The 22,428-nt window shown below is 50.7% G+C and overlaps 1 protein-coding gene across 1 annotated transcript; it reads left to right on the top strand.

Moving 5' to 3' along the window:
• The first annotated feature begins 4,559 nt into the window (after window positions 1–4,559).
• LOC135890796 (E3 ubiquitin-protein ligase TRIM39-like) lies at window positions 4,560–18,945 on the top strand. The gene is made up of 6 exons (XM_065418225.1): window positions 4,560–4,997; window positions 6,777–6,872; window positions 12,637–12,867; window positions 15,039–15,061; window positions 16,164–16,276; window positions 17,774–18,945. The coding sequence occupies exons 1-6, from the start codon at window positions 4,572–4,574 to the stop codon at window positions 18,343–18,345; spliced, it is 1,461 nt and encodes a 486-aa protein (XP_065274297.1). The 5' UTR covers window positions 4,560–4,571; the 3' UTR covers window positions 18,346–18,945.
• The last annotated feature ends 3,483 nt before the right edge of the window (window positions 18,946–22,428 follow it).

The raw sequence follows: 22,428 nt of genomic DNA, 5'->3' as shown, positions 1-22,428 counted from the left end.
CAGTTGGCTACTTGTGCATTTGATGGAGCTGCAAACTTCTCCGGAAGACATGGTGGAGCACAAGCTTTGCTCAGAGAAAGTGTAACCCTAATCTCTCCTATACACACTGCAGAGGCCATCTACTCCAACTAGCGCTAGTACGAGCTGCAGACTCTTCAAAAGACATTTAAAAAGCTAAGATTTAATGTCTTCATTATATTCTTTTTTCAGCAAGAGTCCAAAAAGACTGAATATCTTGGAAAATATAGACGATACACTGGGACTGAAGTTCAAATTAGTCCAACCTGGGAAAACCCTCTGGCTTTCTTGTGAGCGATCCTTGGCTGTTGTCTTAAAACAGGGGTAGGCAACCTATGGCACGCGTGCTGAAGGTGGCACACAAGCTGATTCTCAGTGGCACTCACACTGCCCGGGTCCTGGCCACCAGTCTGGGGGGCTCTGCATTTTAATTTAATTTTAAATGAAGCTTCTTAAACATTTTAAAAACCTTATTTACTTTACATACAACAATAGTTTAGTTATATATTATAGACTTATAGAAAGAGACCTTCTAAAAACGTTAAAATATATTACTGGCACCCGAAACCTTATATTAGAGTGATTAAATGAAGACTCGGCACACAACTTCTGAAAGGCTGCCGACCCCTGTCTTAAAATTACTCCAGCCGTTATTACTGGCTTTGGAAAGTATCTACCAAGATGGGATGTATCTAAGTAGTGCGGCTGGTGGATTACTTTTGCTACTATGTTCAGAGAAGACTATTGCCATTCTCTCTCTTGTGAGTCTACTGTTGAAACCACTTGGGTCATTAAACAATGCCATCCAGGCATCTGCTACAACAGTAGTAGATCTTTGTCCAGCAATAGAAGCTATATTTGGATAAATCAGAGAGCTATCCATTGAAAAAGTACTGGAAGAAGCAAAGACTTCAGTCCAGAGGTTGACTAATGAAGGCATTTATATTGAATACTTAAGTGAAGAGGACAAGAAGTGTTTGTTAAGACAACTGAAAAAGTACACAGACTTGAGTCTTAAAAATCTACAACAGCGACTTCTAGATTCTACTCAACCTCTACGTAGCTTTTACAGATCCCCGTCCTATAAAACACCAACAGTTGAGTGGAGTGAGGCATTACTAGCAATGGGGCTGCCATGTGCTCAGGACAGAATAGAGAATTTGAACACAGAGTGGAATATCATATGATGAACGAATTTGATTTCAACTTCTTTTTTATCATCACTAGTGGCTTGACCCGATCTTTATGCTCTGTTTCCTGGGACGAAGAAGTAGGAATTCATCTCTTGCCACTCCCAGTCACAACAGCTAAAGCTGAGCGTTCTTTTTCATCATTGAATAGAATTTTGTGTTCTGAAAGAAGTCGCCTTCTGCTTGATCATGTGAATGAACTAATGAGCATATCAATTGAAGGAATGGAAGTACCGAACACACGAGAAGCCACCGAAGATGCACGCACTGCATTCAAGAAGTTCATTAACAAAGTTGTGCAAAATTATAACAAAAAACCAAGAAGGATGTAGACGTAGTGCTTCATAGAAGGCTTGAGTAGCCAACTTTAATTTGTGTGATGATTTTTAAAACATGAGTTAAATCTAATAAAATGGTAATGAAACATTTTTCAGTTTTTACTATGGTGCCATAAAGCCCACCTTCACCCTCACGGTCTCACCCCTCATCAGCCCTGACCCCCCCCCCCTGTAAATTCGAACACCCCCCCCCAATTTCAATTCCTGGAGAAAACACTGCTTTAATCACTGGGCTATGGGACACTCTGATGAGGGGGGGGGGGTGTCCATCCATCCATCAATCCATCTCTCCTGTTGAAGCTGTTCCACTGTGGATATATAATGAAAAAATTACTGGAGCAGAGAGATGGGGCCCTGGGTCTTCCACCTCCCAGGTGGGTACCGTAACCACCATGCTATACAGTCTCTCTCTCTCAGCCACCTACTTTTAAAGTATTTGGTGACCGTGCCTATTGTGGGTCTCAGCTGCCAAATTCAGGGCAGACCACAAGAAACAGGGCAGACACCCCCCAAAACTGGGGGTTATTCTCACATTAGAATTCACCAAGCCAGCAACCAAAGTGAGCTCTTGTATCATCACTCTGGTGAACAAGACACTAAAACCACAGTCCCCTTAGGCAATCCAGGCCCTATCACCACCCAGACAGCTGGTCTTCATGGTGAACGGTTACTGAAAACCAGATTCACTATACATAAAGTTCCCCTAATCCCAAAGGATCAGCCACTCCCCCAGGTCAATGTATATATAGAATCATAGAATATCAGGGTTGGAAGGGACCTCAGGAGGTCATCTAGTCCAACCCCCTGCTCAAAGCAGGACCAACCCCCACTAAATCGTCCCAGCCAGGGCTTTGTCAAGCCAGGCCTTAAAAACCTCTAAGGAAGGAGATTCCACCACCTCCCTAGGGAACCCATTCCAGTGCTTCACCACCCTCCTAGTGAAAAAGTGTTTCCTAATATCAACCAGACCTTCCCCACTGCAACTTGAGACCATTGCTCCTTGTTCTGTCATCTGGTACCACTGAGAACAGTCTAGATCCATCCTCATGTACATACTTTAGATCTTACCAAATGCCACATTTGTAGCCAATCCTTTAGGAGCTACAAGCTAAAGGTTCATTACTAAAAAGAAAAGAAGAGAGCAATTAAATGGTTAAAGGAATCATACATTACAAGTGACTTCAGAGTCTGCAGATCAGGTTCATAGCAGGGATGGACGTCTGCTAGTCTCTCTGGTTCACCCAAACGGATTGGGGTCATCAGGCCATTGTCCAAAGCTTCCGTTTGTTAGAAAATCAGAGTCCAGAGGTGAGGAACAGGCCTGAAGACAACGCAGTGATGTCACAGTCTCCTTTTATACTTTCAGCCCAAGTGCCTGGAAAGTTACTGGCCAAAGATGGAGTCTTGGATCACATGTCCTAACATGCCTTGAGTCCTGGGGCAGCCACTGCCTGAAATGTCTCCAGGAGAGGCTCATTGGCCCAGCTGATTGTAGATAATGGCCCATCAAACCAGGGATGGCTAGTCCGGATGTAAATTTGCCTGGTGGGTGTCACCCCTGAACAAGGCATAGTTGAGATACAAACACGTAGCCAATATTCATCTCCTCAGCTACAAGGGCGACACATAGAGTTAAACAGGATAATCACACTGAACAATGTATAATTTGGCCATTGACATACCTTGTACAAGATTTATTGCAACTCTGTAAGAGTGGGGACCGGATCTGTGCAACTAGTTATCTTCCTTTTTACCCAGCATCACATGTTTATCCACAGTGGAACAGCTTCACCAGCAGCGACTGAGGCAGCCGAGGAGGAGTTTTGGGGATCACAGCGGTGCCTAAATCTGGGGTTTACGTGCCTAACTCCTAAATCTGGGGTTTAGACACCTAAGTCCCTTTGTGGCTCTGGGCCTTAGCGCCCATACAGAATAGATTTTGCTTAATAGCTTATCATCCCACTCTCCCCCATCCCTGTTGATCCTGTGAAGTGGGCACTTCGACTATTGCTTTTATTTCATCTGCTTCATTGGTTAAACTGAACATGCTCAATTTATGTCCAATTTAGAGAATTTCTGTATGACCAATTTTTGACTTTTACATAGGGTGTTATGTGTCGTTTTCTCATTCTCTGCAATGCCACCGACACTGGTCACTGTGCAGTGTGTGGTCCCTCGCTCACATTATGACGTCATCCATTCTCACTGCAGCATCCCTTAGAAATCAGGGTAAAGCACTTTTCAAAGCCCTTTGGAAGCCCAATAAGTACCTAAAAGCATTCGCTGACACCTTCAGGGCTAGATCCTCAGCCAGTGAAAATCAGCCCAGCTGCCTTGTCTTCAATGGAGGGATGCTGATTTACACCATCTGAGGTTCTGGCCCATAATGTTCAAGTGATTAATTAAAATACACTAATTGGAGCTTGACCAGTCTAAGTTCATTTGCAGAATGCCGGTTCTTTGTCTGATACCCAGCATGTCTTTTCTTATCTGCCACCCCTTGCTTCAATCATGTTCACTGACTAATGCCCACGTTGAATTTAAATCACAGGGATCGAGGCATAGCCAGACCTCATTTGGCTTTTCAGTTATAGACACATGACTAACCTAGTGCACGGATGCGCTACCGTCTCAGCCGTTCCCAAATTGCTCATATTATCAAGATCACTTTTTTAAAAAAGCCTCCCTCAGGCCAAAAGGAATTTTCCTGTCTGGCCGGGTCATTGGAATCAGCCACTCATCTGTCGTAAGGCAGCATCCTCCTCCAGGCACCATGAGCCCCGCTCTGAGATCTCGGAGTGCAGTTTTGTGGCACTGACAGCCAACGCTGCTCTAACTACTGCCCTGGCTGGCCAGGTCTCTGATCTGAGCACCGCTGGCTGTTAGAGCGAGTGTAACAGCTCCCCCGGGGCTGGAGCTAGCTCATGGTATTAGCATAGTCCCGCCCCCACCAGTAATGTGACTCCTCCCCTGGGCAGTGAGAAAGTGAAAGTGACCCGGAAACTGCCACACAGCAGCTGCCACCATGGCCTTGGCGAACCCGCTGGAGAAGCTGCAGGAGGAGACAATTTGCTCCATCTGCCTGGAGTACATGAGTGACCCCGTGAGCATAGACTGCGGGCACAACTTCTGCAGGGCATGCATCGCCACCTACTGCCAGGAGAAGGGGCTCGGGGCCAGCGGGCCCGGGTCCTGCCCTCAGTGCCGGGCGGCCTTTCACAAGAGCAACGTCAGGCCCAACAAGCAGCTGGCCAATATTGTGGAGACCATCAAGCAGCTGGGGCAGCCGCCGGCCAAGGGGCAGCCAGAGGCGCTCTGCAGGAAACACGAGGAGAAGCTCAAGCTCTTCTGCGAAGAGGACGGGGAGGCCATCTGTGTGGTGTGTCGAGAGTCCCTGGAACACCGGCCTCACACCGTCTACCCCATTGAGGAGGCGGCCCAGGTGTACAAGGTAGAGGGGAGCTGGGCTTAGGGTCGCCAACCCTCCAGGGCTGTCCTGGAGTCTCCAGGAATTAAGGCTTATGTCATGGGATGAAACCTCCAGGAATATGGCCAACCAAGACTGACAGCCCGAGCTGTGCCGGAAGAGCTCTTTATCCACAGCTTCCCCTACACACCCCTCCATCTCCCCGTGTAGGGGCGTGGCCAGGGGAAAGGGGGCACGGCCAGGTTGTCGGCATTCTGGGGACCCCACCCGCCCAACCATGACTCAGTCTTATGGGGCGAGGGCGATTCAGTTCCCATGGCCCATTCACTCTCTGCTGACTGGGCCTGCCCATTCGGTGCCAGCTGTGATGGTGGTTTTGCGATGTGAACCCCTGCCTCACTCGGGCTGGGCTGAGACCCAGCAACTCATTCCGTGTAGGCCACAGAGCAGCCAGCAGATGGCAACAGGCTTTGGGCACAACCACCCGGGGCTGGACCCCCCCTTTCTTATTCCACAGTTCCCCTGAGCCATCCTGCTCCCCTTAACCCAGAAGTCCCCAATCTGGGGAGGGTGCTTCCCCAAGGGGGTGCAGCTGGGGCCCAGGCCAGCCCTCACAGGGGGCAGGGAGGGAGTGCCACCCAGCTCTACTCCTGGCCCCAGCCCCGGCTGCCGGCCCCAGCTGCCAGCCCCACACCCGGTGCCCTGGCTGCCAGCCTCGGCCCTTGGGCAAGGCTCTGCTCCCAGCCCTGCCCCCAACTCTAGCCATGGCCCCAGCCTTGGCCCCCTTACCTCTGTCCATATCCCCCACTCCCGGAGCCACGGGCCCACTCCCGGCCCCGAATCTGGAGGGTGTGGGGAGGGCGTGGACATGGGTAAGGGGGAGCGAGGTAAAAAGTTTGGGGACAACTGTCTTAACCACTTCACTCCCAGTCACCTGCTCTAGCCAGAGCCTGGAGAAACAGCAGCCCAGATTCTGAGCGTGAGGAGGGATTCTCCAGACGTGAGGAGGGAGGGCAAAGGTGGCTGCTCCGCACCTTGGCAGCCTCTGGATTCTGGGGCTGGGGATTGATCTGGGTCCTAGGGTCGTTCTGGCATCAGGGAATAGCTGGAGCACAGAAGTGCCTTGGCCGTTCCCTCCTCTCCATTCATGCCCCCTACGCTGCAGGCCAGGCCGAAGGGGTATAGAGCTGTAACACCCTTATGCAAGGGCAACGCCAAGGCGGACGGTGAAACCAGCTTTTCACCTGCTTGGCGCTGCCAGAGAGCCACAGAGCCGCAGGAGCAGGGACCACAATCTGGATTCTTAATCGGTCACTAATTTTGCTCACATAAATCCCTCGTGCATGTTTTTGTGCACACGTGAAAATGCAGGAACGGGGCGTGCAAAGACATGAAGGGGCAACTTGGGGTCCAGGAAATGACAGGCCCCTTTCTGCACAGATTGCTTCTGAAACACACCTGTAATGGGAAGGCATTAAACTGCTGCGAATAATGAAGAATCTCAGCCCCTGTGACTGAGTTGTATAGAAGCCTGTTCCGGGACTGGCAGGGAGACAGTTAATACTCCCTGAGCTGAGGAAAGATCACAGCTGCCTGATCTCAATGGAGGGATTGTCTGGGCAGTAGGGGTGGATCAGCTGTTAGAATGTTAACTGTCTCCTTGCCAATCCCTGAAACAGGTTCTATATACCCCGTCACACACTGGTGTGCACTTTTCAACCGGTTTGATAGGAAATGCAAATAGTCGAGATCAAGTCCAGCAGAAATGGGTCAGAGATTGACTGGATTTATTTTTCTTGTCAGATCAAACTCCAGAAATCCCTGGAACGGTTGTTGAAAGAGGTGGATGAAATTCAGAAACATGCAATGGTGGAGAGGACAAAAACCCAGGAGTGCAAGGCAGGTGTTTGGGTTCCCGTATTAAAAAGGACACTTCTGACATCGATGCCCACAGTTAAGAGAACACTGTCAACTTGAAATATAGTTATTAAAAAAAAGATAAATTACTTTAAAAATTAATAACAGTTTCAGGTACCACATCTGCTCCTCGGCCATAACAACATTTGTGTATAAAAAATCCCCCTTGTTGCCATGAGAGACCCACAGAAACAAAGGAAACTGACTATGCCAGGGAAAACAGTCAGAGTGACTAGGCACAAAATACTGGGAAATTCGCAAAGTAACTGAACTGGAGAACAACAGAGGACAATCATTGTTTTTCTTTAAGCTTGGGCTTTAAGAATAACACCAGTAATCACGATAAAAGTCATGAGAGTTGGCAGCACAATGTGCTGTATTTTAAACTAATGGCTATTCTCCCTGCTGGGGGAAAGCCAGAAAGTGAAACTGAGTCCTTTGATTATACAGAGCAGGAGACAGATGCAAAGAATAAACAAGGAGCATCAGCAATAACAAAGAAATCTGACTTTCAAAGATCTCTCACTTTTTACAGATTTGGGGCCAGAAGATACCATCTAGCCTGACCTCCTGTATAGCAGGAGGCAGAGAATCCCACCCAACAACTGGGCGGGTTATTAGTGAAATAAATCTATTTAGCTTAACAAAGAGATGGTTAAGGGCTGACTTCATCACAGTCTATAAATACTTACACAGGGGACAAATATTTGCTATTGGGCTTTGCAGTCTATCAGAGAAACATGATCTGATGGCTGGAAGTTGAAGCTAGACACATTCAGACTGGAAAAAAGCCACAATTTTTTAAGTGATGGTAATTAACCACTGGAACAATTTACCAAGGCTTCTCCATCACTGGCAATTTTTAAACCAAGCTGGGATGTTTTTCGAAAAGCTCTGCCCTAGGAATGATTGTGGGGCAGTTCTGTGGCGTGTGTCACACAGGAGGTCAGACTAGAATGATCACAATGATCCCTTCTGGCCTGGGATGCTATGAATCGGCTTGTTTACAGCATGTGATCCTCGAGATAACAGTATCCCTTGGTTGCAGTGTTGGCACAGATGTGGGGACGTAAAGGCTGAGGAGGGTGTTATGAAACATGATGTGTCTTTCTGCCCTGTGACTGTGCCTTGTTTGAGTCAAGGGTTAGGAAATCTCTCCTCCAGGGGCACAACACAGCAGCCCGGGCGTGCCCTGGATTTGTATGAGGGTTATTTTTTTCCCAGTTCATATTAGTGCATGTGAAAGCACCCTGAGCACCCACAACTCATGAGGCAGGCCCATAGAAGGCCTGAGAGAGGCTTAAAAATCATGACATTAGAATAAAGAAATTGGAAGGGTTCTTTTTATTTGCCTTCTGGTCTTCGAGCCTTTAGGGTCATAATTAACAACAACAGAGACATGGGAAGGGATATTGAACCTGGCGCATCAGGGTTTGAACCAGTCTCTGTTAGAGACCAGGGTGCTACCTAAGTGAGGGGCAGATTGTCCCATTTGCTACGGCCAGGTGGGTCCTTACATGTTCCTCTGAAGGGTCTGGTCCTGGCCACTGTCACAGACAGGACACTGGGCTCTGAGCCAACCTGGCAATGCCCACGTTCCCGGGGTGACCTCACTTCACATCTTCAAGCTTTTCTCTGTGCCCATGAGGGCCAGAAAGGTGCTTCTGAGTGAAACTGAAAGCTGAGCTTCTCCTGCAGCCCCTGGCTCTGGCATTTGGGAAAACACCAGCTATCATGAGGCCCACAAGAGCTGTGATGCTGCGGGTCTGACTTAGCGGCCTGGGGAGCAGATGTGCTGGGACAGTGGCAGTGCAAACTTCCCCACGCCAGCTGCCCCCTGGGCTGGGGGATCACCGCCAGGCTGGGACTTGGGGAGAGCTGGCAGAGCCGCTTAGGTAAGCAGGGCCACCCCGGTCCCCCTGGGCTGGGGGATCACCTCGGGGCTGGGGCTGGGGGAGAGCTCGCAGAGCGGCTTAGGTAAACAGGGCCACCAGCTCCCCCTGAGCTGAGACCTCCCCTGTTGTTTCAGTCTGAGCGGGAAGAGATCATGCTTCAGGCCTTGCTCCTCCTTCTGCGGCTGCCAACCAGTCCAGGGAGAACCAGGTGTTGGCAGCAGTTGCCAAGTGGCAGGACCTGGGACCCCAGCTCCTCTCACATGGGCCACCGGACAGTCACTAGATGGGATCAGGCGCAGGGCGTCGCTAACCAGCGCTAGACACGCGCTGGGGGCTGAGCAGCAAAAGGCGCAGGGGCTCGATACCGCGCTCCTGAGCCTGCGCAGATGGGCTGCTCGGCCCTGCGCAGCGGCTGTTTGAAGAAGGCCAGGTGTGGTGGTCAATGGCCTCTGAACGGATTCAGAGGGGGCTGCAATCACTGCGCTGGGCTGACCAGAGCAGCACCGTCCTATTCCTTAGCGTCTGCTGCCATCTAGAGGCCATTTTATTTAAACACGGTGTAATAATCATCTAGTCCAGGGGTCGGCTAGAAGTGGTGTGCGAGTCTTCATTTATTCACTCTAATGTAAGGTTTCGGGTGCCAGTCATACATTTTAACGGTTTTAGAAGGTCTCTTTCTATAAGTCTATAATATATAACTAAACTATTGTTGTATGTAAAGTAAATAAGTTTTTAAAATGTTTAAGAAGCTTCATTTAAAATTAAATTAAAATGCAGAGCCCCCCGGACCGGTGGCCAGGACCCGGGCAGTGTGAGTGCCACTGAAAATCAGTTCGCGTGCCGCCTTCGGCACACGTGCCATAGGTTGCCTACCCCTGATCTAGTCTAACCCCCACCACGATGCGGATTTGTTGTGTCTAAACCATCCCGGACAGATGGCTCCAGCCTCCTTTTGAAACTTCCAGTGAAGGAGCTTCCACAACCTCCCTAGGCCTCTGTTCCATTGGCCTCCTGCTCTTACAGCTCGGCAGTTTTTCCTGAGATTTAATCTAACTCTGCTCAGCTGTAGTTTGAACCAATTGCCTCTTGTCCTGCCCTCTGTGGCAAGAGAGAACAACTTTTCTCCATCTTTTTTATGGCAGCCTTTCTAGTATTTGAAGACCATCCTCTATCATGTCCCTCCTTAATCTCCTCTTTGCACGCTATGTTGCATCCGAAGAAGTGGGTTGTAGCCCACGAAAGCTTATGCTCTAATAAATTTGTTAGTCTCTAAGGTGCCACAAGTACTCCTGTTATTTTTGCGGATACAGACTAACACGGCTGCTACTCTGAAACGCTATGTCTCTGTTAATGCAACCTAAAATTGCATTTGCTTTTTTTGCAACAGCATCGCGTTGCTGACACATGTCGAGGTTGTGATTCGCCCCAACTCCCAGATCCTTCTCAGCAGTGCTGCTGCCAAGCCAGTTCCACCCCATTCTGTATTTGTGCGTTTGGTTTTTCTTCCCTAAGTGTAGCACCTTACATCTGTTTTTGCTGAATTTCATTTTGTCGTCTACAGCCCAATTCTCCAATTTATCACCATCCCTCTGAATTTTAGCTCCATCCTCCAAAGTGTTTGCAGCCCTCTCTGCCCCCTCCCCCCTGCTTTGTGCCATCTGCAGATTTGATCAGTGTGCTCTCTAGTCCTACATCCAGGTCATTAATAAAGATGTTAAATAACTCCGGACCCAGAATAGATCCCTATGGAACCCCACTTGAGATCTCCCTCCAATCCAACATCATTCCATTAATAGTGACTCTTTGTTTGCAGTTGTTTAATCAATTATATATCCACTTAATGGTTGTTCCACCGAGCCCACATTCCTCCAGCTTACTTATCAGAATGACACGTGGGACTGTGTCAAAAGCCTTGCTGAAGTCCAGGTATATTACGTCCACCACATTCCCCCTATCCACCAAACCAGTTATCTTGCCAGTTATCAAGCCAGTTTGGCATGATTTGTTCTTAGTAAATTCATGCTGGCTGCCAGTGATCACCCCTTCATTCTCCAGGTATTTGCAAATTGAATGTTTCATACATTGCTCTAGTATCTTCACAGGTATGAAGTTCAGGCTGACTGGTCTATAATTCCCCAGCTCCTCCTTTCCCCCCTTTTTAAAGATTGGCACCACATTAGCCCTTCTCCAGTCTTCCGGGACCTCTCCTGTCATCCATGACTTTGCAAATGGCTCCGAGATTTCTTCAGCTAATTCCTTCAGCACCCTGGGGTGAATAGCATCAGGCCCTGCTGACTTGAACTCATTTAACTTACTCAGAAGATCTCTGATATTTTCTTTACTTATCCTGATGTGTGTCCCTTTCTCTTTATTGTCTGTGATAACTTTGCTCATCGTCCGGTCACATGTTATTTTTTGTGTGAAGACTGAAGCAAAGTAGGCAACAAGAACAAATGATAGTGTTTTATCAAAGAGAGCTAATCTGATTGATTAGCGTAGGCCTTGATGGTGGACGTATACACTCTAAAGTTTGTACAGTAACTCCACACTTAAAGTCCTCCCAATTAACGTTGTTTCGTTGCTGATCAATTAGAGAACGTTTGTTTAAAGTTGCTCAATGCTCCCTTATAACGTCGTTTGGCGGCCGCCTGCTTTGTCCACTGCTTGCAGGAAGAGCAGCCCATTGGAGCTAGCTGGTGGGGGCTTGGAACCAGGGTGGGCCGGCAGCCCCCCATGAGCTCCCCGCTCCCCTAAGTTCCCTGTGCGGCAGCCGCCCAGCAGGCTATTAATTGCCAGCAGTTCAGCTGTCCCTCCCCCCCACTGCCGTGTGCTGCTCCTGCCCTCTGCCTTGTAGCTGCTCCCGGGAGCCTCCTGCTTGCTGTGCAGAGGGGGGGGAAGAGGGGTGCTAATGTCAGGGTCTCTCCCACTCCTGCCCCCCCGCTCCTTTACCTTATCTCCATAGAGCCGGAGGGGAGGGGGAGGTGGGAACACGACAGAGCTCAGGATGGAGGGAGCTTGCTGGCAGCAGCTGCTGTCTCAGCTTGCTGATCTACTTAAAAAGGCAAAGTACTTAGAGTGGGGTCAGCGTATTTAAAGGGGCAATGCGCATCTCTCTCTCTCACACACACGGTGTGTGTCTCTGTCTCTGTCTGCCATGCTGTCTCCCCTCCCTCCATTCGTGCTGCCTTGTAGAGTGTGAGGCTACGTTAACAACGTGTTAACCCTTGAGGACTCAGCCGATTGCTAGTTCATCATTTAGCAGTAAGGCATTCCCTGGGAAATATCCCTCCCTCTGATTTCACCACCTCAACCAAGCTTCACAATCATCATTGCTGTGTACAGTATTCATTGTTTGTTTAAAACTTATACTGTGTATATGTGTGTATATATATATATAAAATATAGTTTTGTCTGGCAAAAAATTTTCCCCCTGGAACCTAACCCCGCCCCCCATTTACATTAATTCTTATGGGGAAATTGGATTCGCTTAACATCGTTTTGCTTAAAGTAGCATTTTTCAGGAACAGAACTACAACGTTAAGCAAGGAGTTACCGTACCTCTGAAAGTTGTGATGATGTTTACTTCCAGTACATTATTCAGCCACTAGATGTTTCTGTGCTGCAGACAGTTCCAACTAGGGTCTCATCCCTGGTACACAAGGGAGATGAAGCTGGAGCTCAAGTTGTGTGGAAACATATTGGTTTTTCTTTAGTTGTTTTGTTAGTAAATGCCTCCTGTTTAAGATGCGCTGTGATTTTATATATCCTCTCAGTTACTCCAGTGGTTTATGATTTTAATCCATGCCGTTGATACATCCTCTTCTTGTTCCTGTGTATTTTTCTTTCCAAAGGAGGTAGTTAAGAAAAAGAGAGAGAGGATTGTGACTGAATTTGGGAAGCTGCACCAGCTGCTGGCTGAGGAGGAGAAGCTGCTTCTTCAGAAGCTGGAACAGGAAGAGAAGATAATCCTGCAGAGAATCAACGAAAACCTAACCAAACTTTTAGAGCTGAGATCCTCTCTGGACAAGCTGATCCTGGAGATAAGGGAGAAGTTCCAGCAGTCAGCAGATGGGTTGCTCAAGGTGAGCGGGTGGCAGAAATCCCCTCTCTCCAGCCAGGCAGAAGGGAAAGGGACTTGGATCCCAGGACACTGGAGTCCAGGAGTTAGGGTTAGATCTCCTGACACTGGAGTCCGGGTGTGTCTGACTCTTCCCACTGCATTCAGTTCTCTGCTTTACTAACACCAGCTTGTGCCTGGGAGGCTCTGGCCCCTGCTGGGAGAGGGGTGCGGAGTCACCCTGCCTCCAGGGGGCATCAAAGCGGGATTGTTCTCCAGGGCAGCACACTCCTGCTGGTGCTTCCAGGTGTGCAGGGGGAGGGCATCCGCCGCCCCACCCCTTAGGAGGACGCAATGCGTTACACCCAGTGCATCCAACCCGCTCTGCTGGCCAGTGGGAGGACATGGCCATGACTGCTCCCTGCCCCCTTTGACGATGGGAAGTGCCCACAGGAAGGAGTAGCCCCTGCAGTCAGGAAAGCACCAGGGCTGCATCTGAGCCTGGTAGGGCTCCTGGCCACCCCTTCCCCCAGGTAGGTGCCGGACACGATCGGTTCCATTATTTCCTCCAGGGAGTAGAAGAGCTGTGATTTCTCAGTGCCAGAGCAAGGCACCGTGGCACCTAAGGTGAATGTGTGAGTTTGCTTCCGTTCTCCGGTGGCTCCCTGCCCCCCCACTAGCTCAGCTGGGCACCTTTCAAGAGGAGGGGAAGTGACATCTAACCCGCGTTAGCTAACATGCAGGGTGGGCTGTTACCATGTGACCTAGACAAATTGGAGGATTGGGCCAAAAGAAATCCGATGAGGTTCCACAAGGACAACTGCAGAGTCCTGCACTTAGGATGGAAGAATCCCATTCACTGCTACAGACTAGGGACCGAATGGCTAGGTAGCAGTTCTGCAGAAAAGGACCTGGGGATTACAGTGGATGAGAAGCTGGATATGAGTTGACAGTGTGCCCTTGTTGACAAGAAGGCCAACAGCATATTGGGCTGTATTAGTAGGAGCAATGGCAGGAGATCGAGGGAAGTGATTATTCCCTTCTATTCGGCACTGGTGAGGATACACCGGGAGTATTACGTCCACTTTTGGGCCCCTCACTACAGAAAGGATGTGGACAAATTGGAGAGAGTCCAGTGGAGGGCAACGAAAATTATTAGGGGGTTGGGGCACATGACATACGAGGAGAGGCTGAGGGAACTGGGCTTATTTAGTCTGCAGAAGAGAAGAGTGAGGGGGGATTTGATAGCAGTCTTCAATTACCTGAAGGGGGGTTCCAAAGAGGATGGAGCTCGGCTGTTCTCAGTGGTGGCAGATGACAGAACAAGGAGCAATGGTCTCAAGTTGCAGGGGGGAGGTCTGGGTTGGATATTAGGAAACACTATTTCACTAGGAGGGTGGTGAAGCACTGGAATGGGTTCCCTAGGAACGTGGTGGAAGGTAGAGGTTTTTAAGGCCTGGCTTGACAAAGCCCTGGCTGGGATGATTCAGTTGGGGATTGGTCCTGCTTTGAGCAGGGGGTTGGACTAGATGACCTCCTGAGGTCCCTTCCAACCCTGATATACTATGATTCTTTGACTGCCCCACCACTTTAACTCAGGTCCATGGGGTGGACGGTGAGCTGCAAAGATCAATGCCATTGTCTTTTAAACCCAAATGGTGCCCCAGAGAGACCTGAGAAGAGTGGGACAGGAGTGGCCTCTAGCTCAGTGATCCCAGCACTTTCCCAACAGATTCCTTAGGTGAAGGATGCTGGGTGGATGCTAACAGCTACCTCTGGGTCCCGGGAGAAGGAAGTTACTCGGCACGGAATTACCTTTCATTCTGAGCTGACGGGGGAGAATACTGTGAAATGAGCAGATCGTATCTAGGTTAGGTCCTTCCATGGGTCCTGTTACCATAGCAGCTGAGCACCTCTTAATCTTTAGTGCATTTAGCCTCCCACCCAACCCAGGGAAGCATTATTATCCCCATTTTACAGAGGGGAAACGGAGGCCCAGAGAAGCTATATGACTTGCCCAAGCTCACATGAGAGCCTGTGGCAGAGGAGGGAATTTCACTCAAGTCTCCCAGGTGCTAGGCCAGGGCCCTTCTTCCTCTCCGTGCTTATGGAGGTTAGAACCAAGTGACACTGACCGGCTCCCCTGCAGTTCTGGAGTGGCTAAAGTGTGCAACATTTTTCTTTGTCTCCTTTTAGGACATGAAAAGCACCTTGAGCAGGTACGTCTCCCATTTTGCTCCTGTTAACAGACGTGGCTACCTCGAGGGGCTAAGCAGGAGGTTTGCAGCCCCCCAATCTCCCTGCAAACACGGGTTCCACCCCCCCCTCTTGTTTTTTTTCCAAGGAGAAGTCTCACGTAGCTCACTAATGATGGGAGCTAACCAGGAGAGGTCCCGTCTGGGTGCACGGACAGGAAAGGATTCCTGGCACATTTATGAAGAGCAGGGAATCTGCTCACCCTGGTACCCCTGAGCCCAAGTCCCATCCACTATTGTGGAGCATGCTGTGTGCTGGATGATTGCCAGCTCCCACCCCAGAGGTGGCTGCACTTGAGGGATGATATACCGTTTATTGTTTGCTTTGGATGGAGTTGCTGTGAAATGCACGATGTTATTGCTCTGATTGGAGCTGAGAATGTTTCTTGATGAATTAATTAGTATGTTAATTTCATCTCTTTCTCTGCCTGGCAGTGGCTACCGCTCAATGACTGCAGGTAATCCTTGGCCTGTAGCTATTCCGTGAGCAGTTGATTGGGTGTAATTTACATTCAAAATTCAGGCTGCTGTGACTGGACACATGCATCCCCTGTATAGTTCTCTTCCCTGACCGGAAGAGCACAGCTCTTGGACTCAGATTTCTGGGCATGCTTGTGAATTTGAAATGAGCCTAATAGTCAATGGACACCTCTGCTAGTAAAGATTGGCATCCCCAGGCAAGGGGCACACAGTACAACCCCAGAAGGGGGTGCTAATGGTCCCAAGGGCTGTCAGTGGCTGGGGATTGTCAGGGCACAGGGAGGCTCTGGCCATGCCTGCTATCAGGGTCTATGCCAGCCTTGGGGAGGGGAGCAGCCAGCTCCATGCATCGGGAGGCCCCCCCTTATGCTGGGTTGATCCTCCCCCGGATGGCTGTGGGCCTCAGGCTCAGGGCCGTTGGCTGGGATATCCCTAAGTGGGCGCGGAGACAATCCACACACACACACGTTTCACAATGCAACCGGCTCCTTGCAGGGGATTGGCTGCTCTGCTTGCCCAGCTGCAGGCAGTAGCCGGTGATTGGCCGGGATCTCTGTGCTGACCTGCTGGAATGTCTTCTTTCCAGGTGTGAAGCTGTGACATTTCAGGCTCCAGAGGCTTGCGCCGTGGCACTGAAAGAGAATTACAGCATCCCAGAACACTGCCTGGGCATGAGGAACTTACTGAAGAAATTCAAAGGTAAAGGGCAAAAATAACAGGAGTACTTGTGGCACCTTAGAGACTAACAAATTTATTAGAGCATAAGCTTTCGTGGGCTACAACCCACTTCTTCGGCTTTGCTCCTGAACTGTGAGCTGATGGGGTGTGTGAGTGCTTTGGTCTGTGTTTGTACAGGGCCTAGCGCAAGGGGGTCCTGGTCCCGGACGGGTGCTCCTAGGCATTCCAGCAACATCCACACGAAATAGTAATAATAATTTCCAGGTCGGATTCCCATTTACAATAAGGCCCGGTGTGCCACAGGCACGAACCACTTTAGCCAAGGTCTTGGCTACAAGAGGAAAGTTGCACCAGTTTAACTTAAATTGGTTTTAAACCAGTTGAGTGAAAGTGGTGCAACCCCCTGTGTGGACACTCATTTCAGAGTCAGAGTGGGGGGGTGTTTTTGGTTGTGTTAAACCAATTTCCAGTGGCTTTATGTGAAACCAGAACAAGCCAGGTTTAAAGTGAAATCGGAACATCCTCGGGGCCTTGGGCACTTGTTTAACGAGATTGAGTTAAAGTTGCATCTTTAGCTAAACCAGTGCAACTTTCTCGTGTTTTCAAACCAGTTTAGTTCAATGGGTGCCAGTTTGTGTGTGAACTCTGTTAAAACAGTTTCAGATATTTTGATGTAGCAACAAAACCAGATTAATCGGTTCTAGGTATCTATAGGATCCGTGTAGTGGGGGGGCTGCTTACTGAGCCCCCCACCATGGCCAGGGTCACTTTTTCAGGTACCCTGCCCCTGTTCCTTCTGACAGGCCCCTTAAACACTGCACATAGTCTCTGTGCAGCTCACAGCACCCTCTCTGGTGTCTAATGTAGCAGCCCACCATAACCATTGTGCCCACCCTAGTATCACCCGGTCTGCATGCGAGTCTGTGCACATAAATGTTCACGAGCAGCCAATAACAGGGGCTTTGAACGTGGCCCAATCACCCTGCAATCTGGAATGTTCACGCGCTGTTTGTAGACTCCAACCAGCCGCCATTACCACTGTTCCCCTTGGTCTGTTCTCAGCTCACCCACAGACTCACTGGGCAAGCCACTTAACTCATCTGAGCCTCGGTTTCCCCATCTGCGTCATAGGGATCATTCCCACCTTTGAGCCGGCAAGATCTGCACTGTGCCAAATACTGCCAGGTTGAGCCATCTTGTGTTAAACGGTGTCTCCTCCTCCAGCACCCCGTCCTCCCAGGGGACAGCCAAGCTCCTCTGAACCAAGAAGCAAAATTGCCTCCATAATCACAATGGAGGAGAAAATAACCCTCCGGCTGATACCATGTTGCTAAGGAAACATAACAATTGAGCATCCCATTGTTCACACCTGCTCCCAACACTGGCTCTCCCTGGGCATGCCTGGTTACTGCCCTCCCTTCTCTGTCCCTTTGCCTGTGACTCTTCTCCCAGCATGACGTCCTTCCCCAATCCGTTTGTCCATCCACCCATCTTTTCTTTTCCTTGCTCTCCCTCCAGAGGACGTGACGCTGGATCCAGAGACGGCGCATCCCGAACTCATCCTGTCCGACGACCGGAAGAGCGTGAGACGGGGAGGCAAGAAACTGATCCTGTCTCTGTTTGACAACCCCAAGAGATTTAACGCCTCCCCACTGGTCCTGGGGGTTCAGGCCTTCAGCACGGGGAGGCGCTACTGGGAAGTGCAGGTGGGAGACAAGATAGAGTGGGGCCTGGGGCTTTGTAGGGAGTCTGCCAGCAGGAAGGGGACTGTTGTCCTGTCCCCTAAAAATGGCTACTGGGTGCTGCGGTTGCAGAGCGGAGGTAAATACGAGGCCCTCACCTCCCCCCTGACCTCACTTCACCTGAGTGTGAGACCCAGGCGGGTTGGGATTTTCCTGGACTACAAGGCCGGAGAAATCACATTTTACAATGTGACCGATCGAGACCACATCTACACATTCACTGACCAGTTCTCTGGGCCTCTCCGGCCTCTCTTCTTTCCTGGTGCCTCCGCGGGTGGCAAAAATGCCGAGCCGCTGGTGATCTCCTGGGTCAGGGACACAGAAGGGAGCGGGTGCATCCTTCTGTAACCGTCTGTCTCCAGGAGGTGTTGACGCTGCCCCTTTATCCCTCCCATCAGCACAGCGCCGGGTAGAGGTAAGAGTGTAATTAACCGGCTCTGAAGAGGGTCAGTTTCACTCTTGTTCTGAGCTCTGAGCAGCGCGGGTGAAGGAGCTGGGGGTCTGTTGGGGGCAGGGATGGAAGGGCAGGACAGTGGGGGCAGAGTTGCCGTATCAGGGGAGAGCACAGCACAAGTTCCCATGTGGCCATGGATGACAAAGATGTTACACGAGGCTTAACGTTACTGAAAAATTAATACCCTCCTAGCCAGAGTCCTCATCAGCTAACCAGTTCCAGGCTGCACCCGGGAAAGCGCTTTATGGGGGAAATGTTGGGGTTTGGTGGCTGGCAAGTGGGGTGTGAGAGTTTAGTCTCCCCGCGGTGACCCACAGGCGAGTGATTTTAGCCACATGTGAGAGATGGAAACGACCTATTAGAGATGTTACTTACACGCTAATGCCTTATGATGAATTCCAGCAAGCGGGCGTTGGGCACTGTATATAGCACACACTGTGTAGCTGCCAATGTAACAGTGACTTGTCCATACACAAAGTCAATAAAGAACTAATCTGGGTATAACTTAATGTCTCCTTTAGCGTTCTGCAAGAGGGGCGGGGAGCTGAGGGGCTGGGAAGCATGGGTGAAGAGCCTTCTGTGTCTTTTCCGTTGAATTTTTCATTAATAAATCAGACCACTCAGTGTGTGTGTGTGTGTGGGGGGCCCTGTTAGACATAAATAGAAGCCCCATGGTGGACATACTGGTGATGCAACTGGGGGAAACCGAGGCAGTGCCGCTGCAGAGTCATGTGAGGCCACGAGGGGATGTCAAGACATGGTGACCCTTGTTGCAGTCGGCATCATGTCAACTAACTTGAGTCTTCACAGTCCTATTTGAACACGGTGACCTCTGGTAATGCACACGAGCCCGGAGTGCCCTGAATTTCCATTCATGAGACTAGAGTTGATGGCGCTCAGTTTCGTGAGGGGTGAGACACTGGGTTTGTAGCAGAACAATATTTTGCTAAGGAACCGATGGCGTTCACAGCCCATGGTTCTTGAATCTCCAAATCTGTGTCATTTGCCTGGCTGCGAGGACGCTCTGCAGACAGTTCGGATCAGACCAGATAACAAGTGGGAGAAAACTCCAAAAATGATGAGACCATTTAGTCCCAGCTCATAGTCGACTGGTCACGAGAGGCAGTGGAGAAACCCGGAGAGGACCTGAGGAAATAGCCTCAGAACAAACTGGGGTTGGAAATTCTAGTGCCACCAAAAGCGTCATCAGGGAAAGGACCAGCCACCAGATTCGCACTTGCTCAGGGGGTCCCATCAAGGACTCTGAAGCTCTATGGAGATGCTGAATGTGTCTCTTGAGACGGGTCAGACAGATGCTTCTCTTGGTGCCTCCTGAGCCGATGGCCATGCTGGTTCCCCCCTCCCCATGGGAACCTGCAGGCCACTGGCTCTGCCTGCACAGGAACGGGACGGGGTCTGCGGAGCAGAGGGAACTGCTGGTGGGCCAGTGCCTGCTCACGGCCCTCCCATGGCTTGCCGTGCTGCGTGAGAACAGTTCCAGAGCAATGGGGAGCCACTGCCTGCTCGTGCTCCGGGCAAAGATCCGGCGGATGCTGCCTCCTTGCAGTGAAGCTTTTGGTGCTTGTGTCCTCGCTTCGGCCCCCTGCCCTGGATGGACTAGAGGGTGGGGATCTGGGAGGCTCAGGACAGATCCCCAAGCCACATGTGGAGGTGGAATCAGAGAGCACGTGTCCCCACCGTCCTGGTGCATGTCTGCATGTGTGACGCTGTCGGAGTGCGTGCCTCCCCGTGTGTCGCTCTGTTCACACCCCTACACCCCGTGTGCAGTCCTAGTGCTTTGTGAGTAATCACCCCCACACCATCCCTCCCCACTAGCCAAAATCGCCAAGGACAGCTGCTGTAGTCCTGCCGTGGGATATTTTGAAGCACGGAATATGGTGGGGGAAGTAGATTTCCAAAGCCAGGCTGTGAAAAATCTTAAGGCCCCAATGTTTCCTAGGAAGAGACATTTAAAAGCTGCAAAACCCGAATAAACAAATGTCACCACAACATTGCGGCTGACGTAACCCAGGCGACGCAGTGCAGCTCTTTGTGCCCCTAGGGACTGCAGTACTGGGGGCTGTGCCGTTAAGGGCTGAGCTTTCCAAACAGAGAGTCGGGGATGGGGGTGGGGCAGCGAGCAGCTCTTGTTACGCACAGCCGGTTGGACCCAGATCCAGAATATAGTCGGCTGCTCGCAAGCACCGATAACTGAACAGCGTGGATAGAAGTTGGTGAGACTGTCACTGCGTCTGAGTTCATAGGCCTTTGCCTCAAGCAGGAGAAGCCGTAGGCACCTTGTTTTTCTTTTCCCCGGTGCTGTTCCACCCCCCGACTCTGCCCTGAGGCCTCATCCCCACTCCACCTCCTCCCCTGAGACCCCCCCCGCCTCTTCCCGCCCCCACTACGCCCCCTCCCCTAAGGCCCCCCCTCGCTCCACCTCTTCCAGGCCCGGCTCCGCCCCCTCCCTGAGGCACCGCCTGCTCGCTGCTCTCCACCCTCCCCCAAGCCCCTGCCCCAGTCACCAAACAGCTGTTTGGCAGCGCCCTGATCAGCTAATCGGGGGTGCTGCCTGACAGCTGATTGGAGGTGCTGCCAAACAGCTGTGGCTGGTGGGTGCTGAGCATGGAATCTGCGCCTCTGGGAGAGGCTGACGTTTCTAGAGGCAGAGCTCCCAGGTTCAGGCCTGCAGATGACCCCTCCAAGGAAAGACAAACTCTCCATGGTTGCTGTCACAGTTCAGGGCAATTGCCCCTGTATCTCCCCTCAGTAGTTCAGCAAGGCACCCCTCTCCGCATCCAGCTCTTGCCTCTCCTGGGTGGAGGCACACATCTCTCCCTTCTGAGTGGGTATGTCCATGTCACTGCGTATTTCCCCGCACAGACACACCCGCTCACTTTCTGTTCAGAATCTGATAACAGCGTGATTGCTGCTCGTATTCCCCCCACCCAGCTCTCTCGACGCTAGCCGACTTTATTCCTGTGGTAAAGAGCACTGCAGAGAAAACATATTTAAAACCAATTAAAGAACCTACACACATGCTAATACGCTTACCAGGAACCCAGCCTTAACTTGGATAACTTCGACCCTCCCACCCTAGGGAAGAGTCCCTGTGACTCCCAGGACATCACAGCTTCAGCTCGGAACAAGCACACTCATGACAAGTTTAGTCACTCTTTACGCAGATCGGGGTCTTGGATACGGAGCTCCCCGAAGGCAGTATTTAGCAGGCACTGGGTCTCTCTCTGCAAAAGGCTGGCTTGTGAGGGGAGAATTTGCATTCCCCTCACCTCAAGGGATTTCCTAAGGAAATCCACTTCACATGGAGGAAATCCACTTCTACACTACCACTCATGTCTTCCTGCTAAAGAAGTTGCAAACCACCTTGCAATGGCACATGAGCACTTGCCTTTCTAGTACAATGTACCTAGAGGTCTTAACCCTAATTCAGTAAGGATATGGCGGGGTATTCTCAGCGTGTCCCAGTTACACTTTCTAATCCACGACTCTGAAGGTGTCCAGGAGTCTTGGAGAGCTGACTCCGGTCGGGCGCTAAGGAGATTCCACTCCCACCCAGCTCCAGTCCTGTTCTCTTGTGCCCAGGAGTCTGACATGAGGCCAGAGTTCAGTGTAAGAGACCCTGCGTCCTCGGCTGGTGGACGCAGCTTGATCCTCCGATATCTACAGCCCAACTGGGCTATGAGAGACAGAAGAGAGGTTGTTACAAGGAAATCTGCCTTTCCTCGCCTGTAACTAGGGCTTAGAGACAGAGGGAGAGAAACTGGACTCATGTGGACTAGCAGAGGCCTGGGAGCAGAAAGCAGAGATGAGGGGAACGGCAAGGGCAGCCACGGAGACTATTGGGTGGGATGAGCTGCAGGAGCAGAACCAGGTCAGGGACCAAAGCAGAGCACAGCTCTCTCAGATACTCCTTCATCTTGTTCTGAGCCATGGGCTCTTACCCTCTCTCTGTAGGA

Source organism: Emys orbicularis, chromosome 17 (genome assembly GCF_028017835.1).
Source record: "Emys orbicularis isolate rEmyOrb1 chromosome 17, rEmyOrb1.hap1, whole genome shotgun sequence".
Taxonomy (NCBI): domain Eukaryota; kingdom Metazoa; phylum Chordata; order Testudines; family Emydidae; genus Emys; species Emys orbicularis.
Note: the sequence above shows the minus strand (reverse complement) of the source record. Positions and strands in the feature narration are given on the sequence as shown.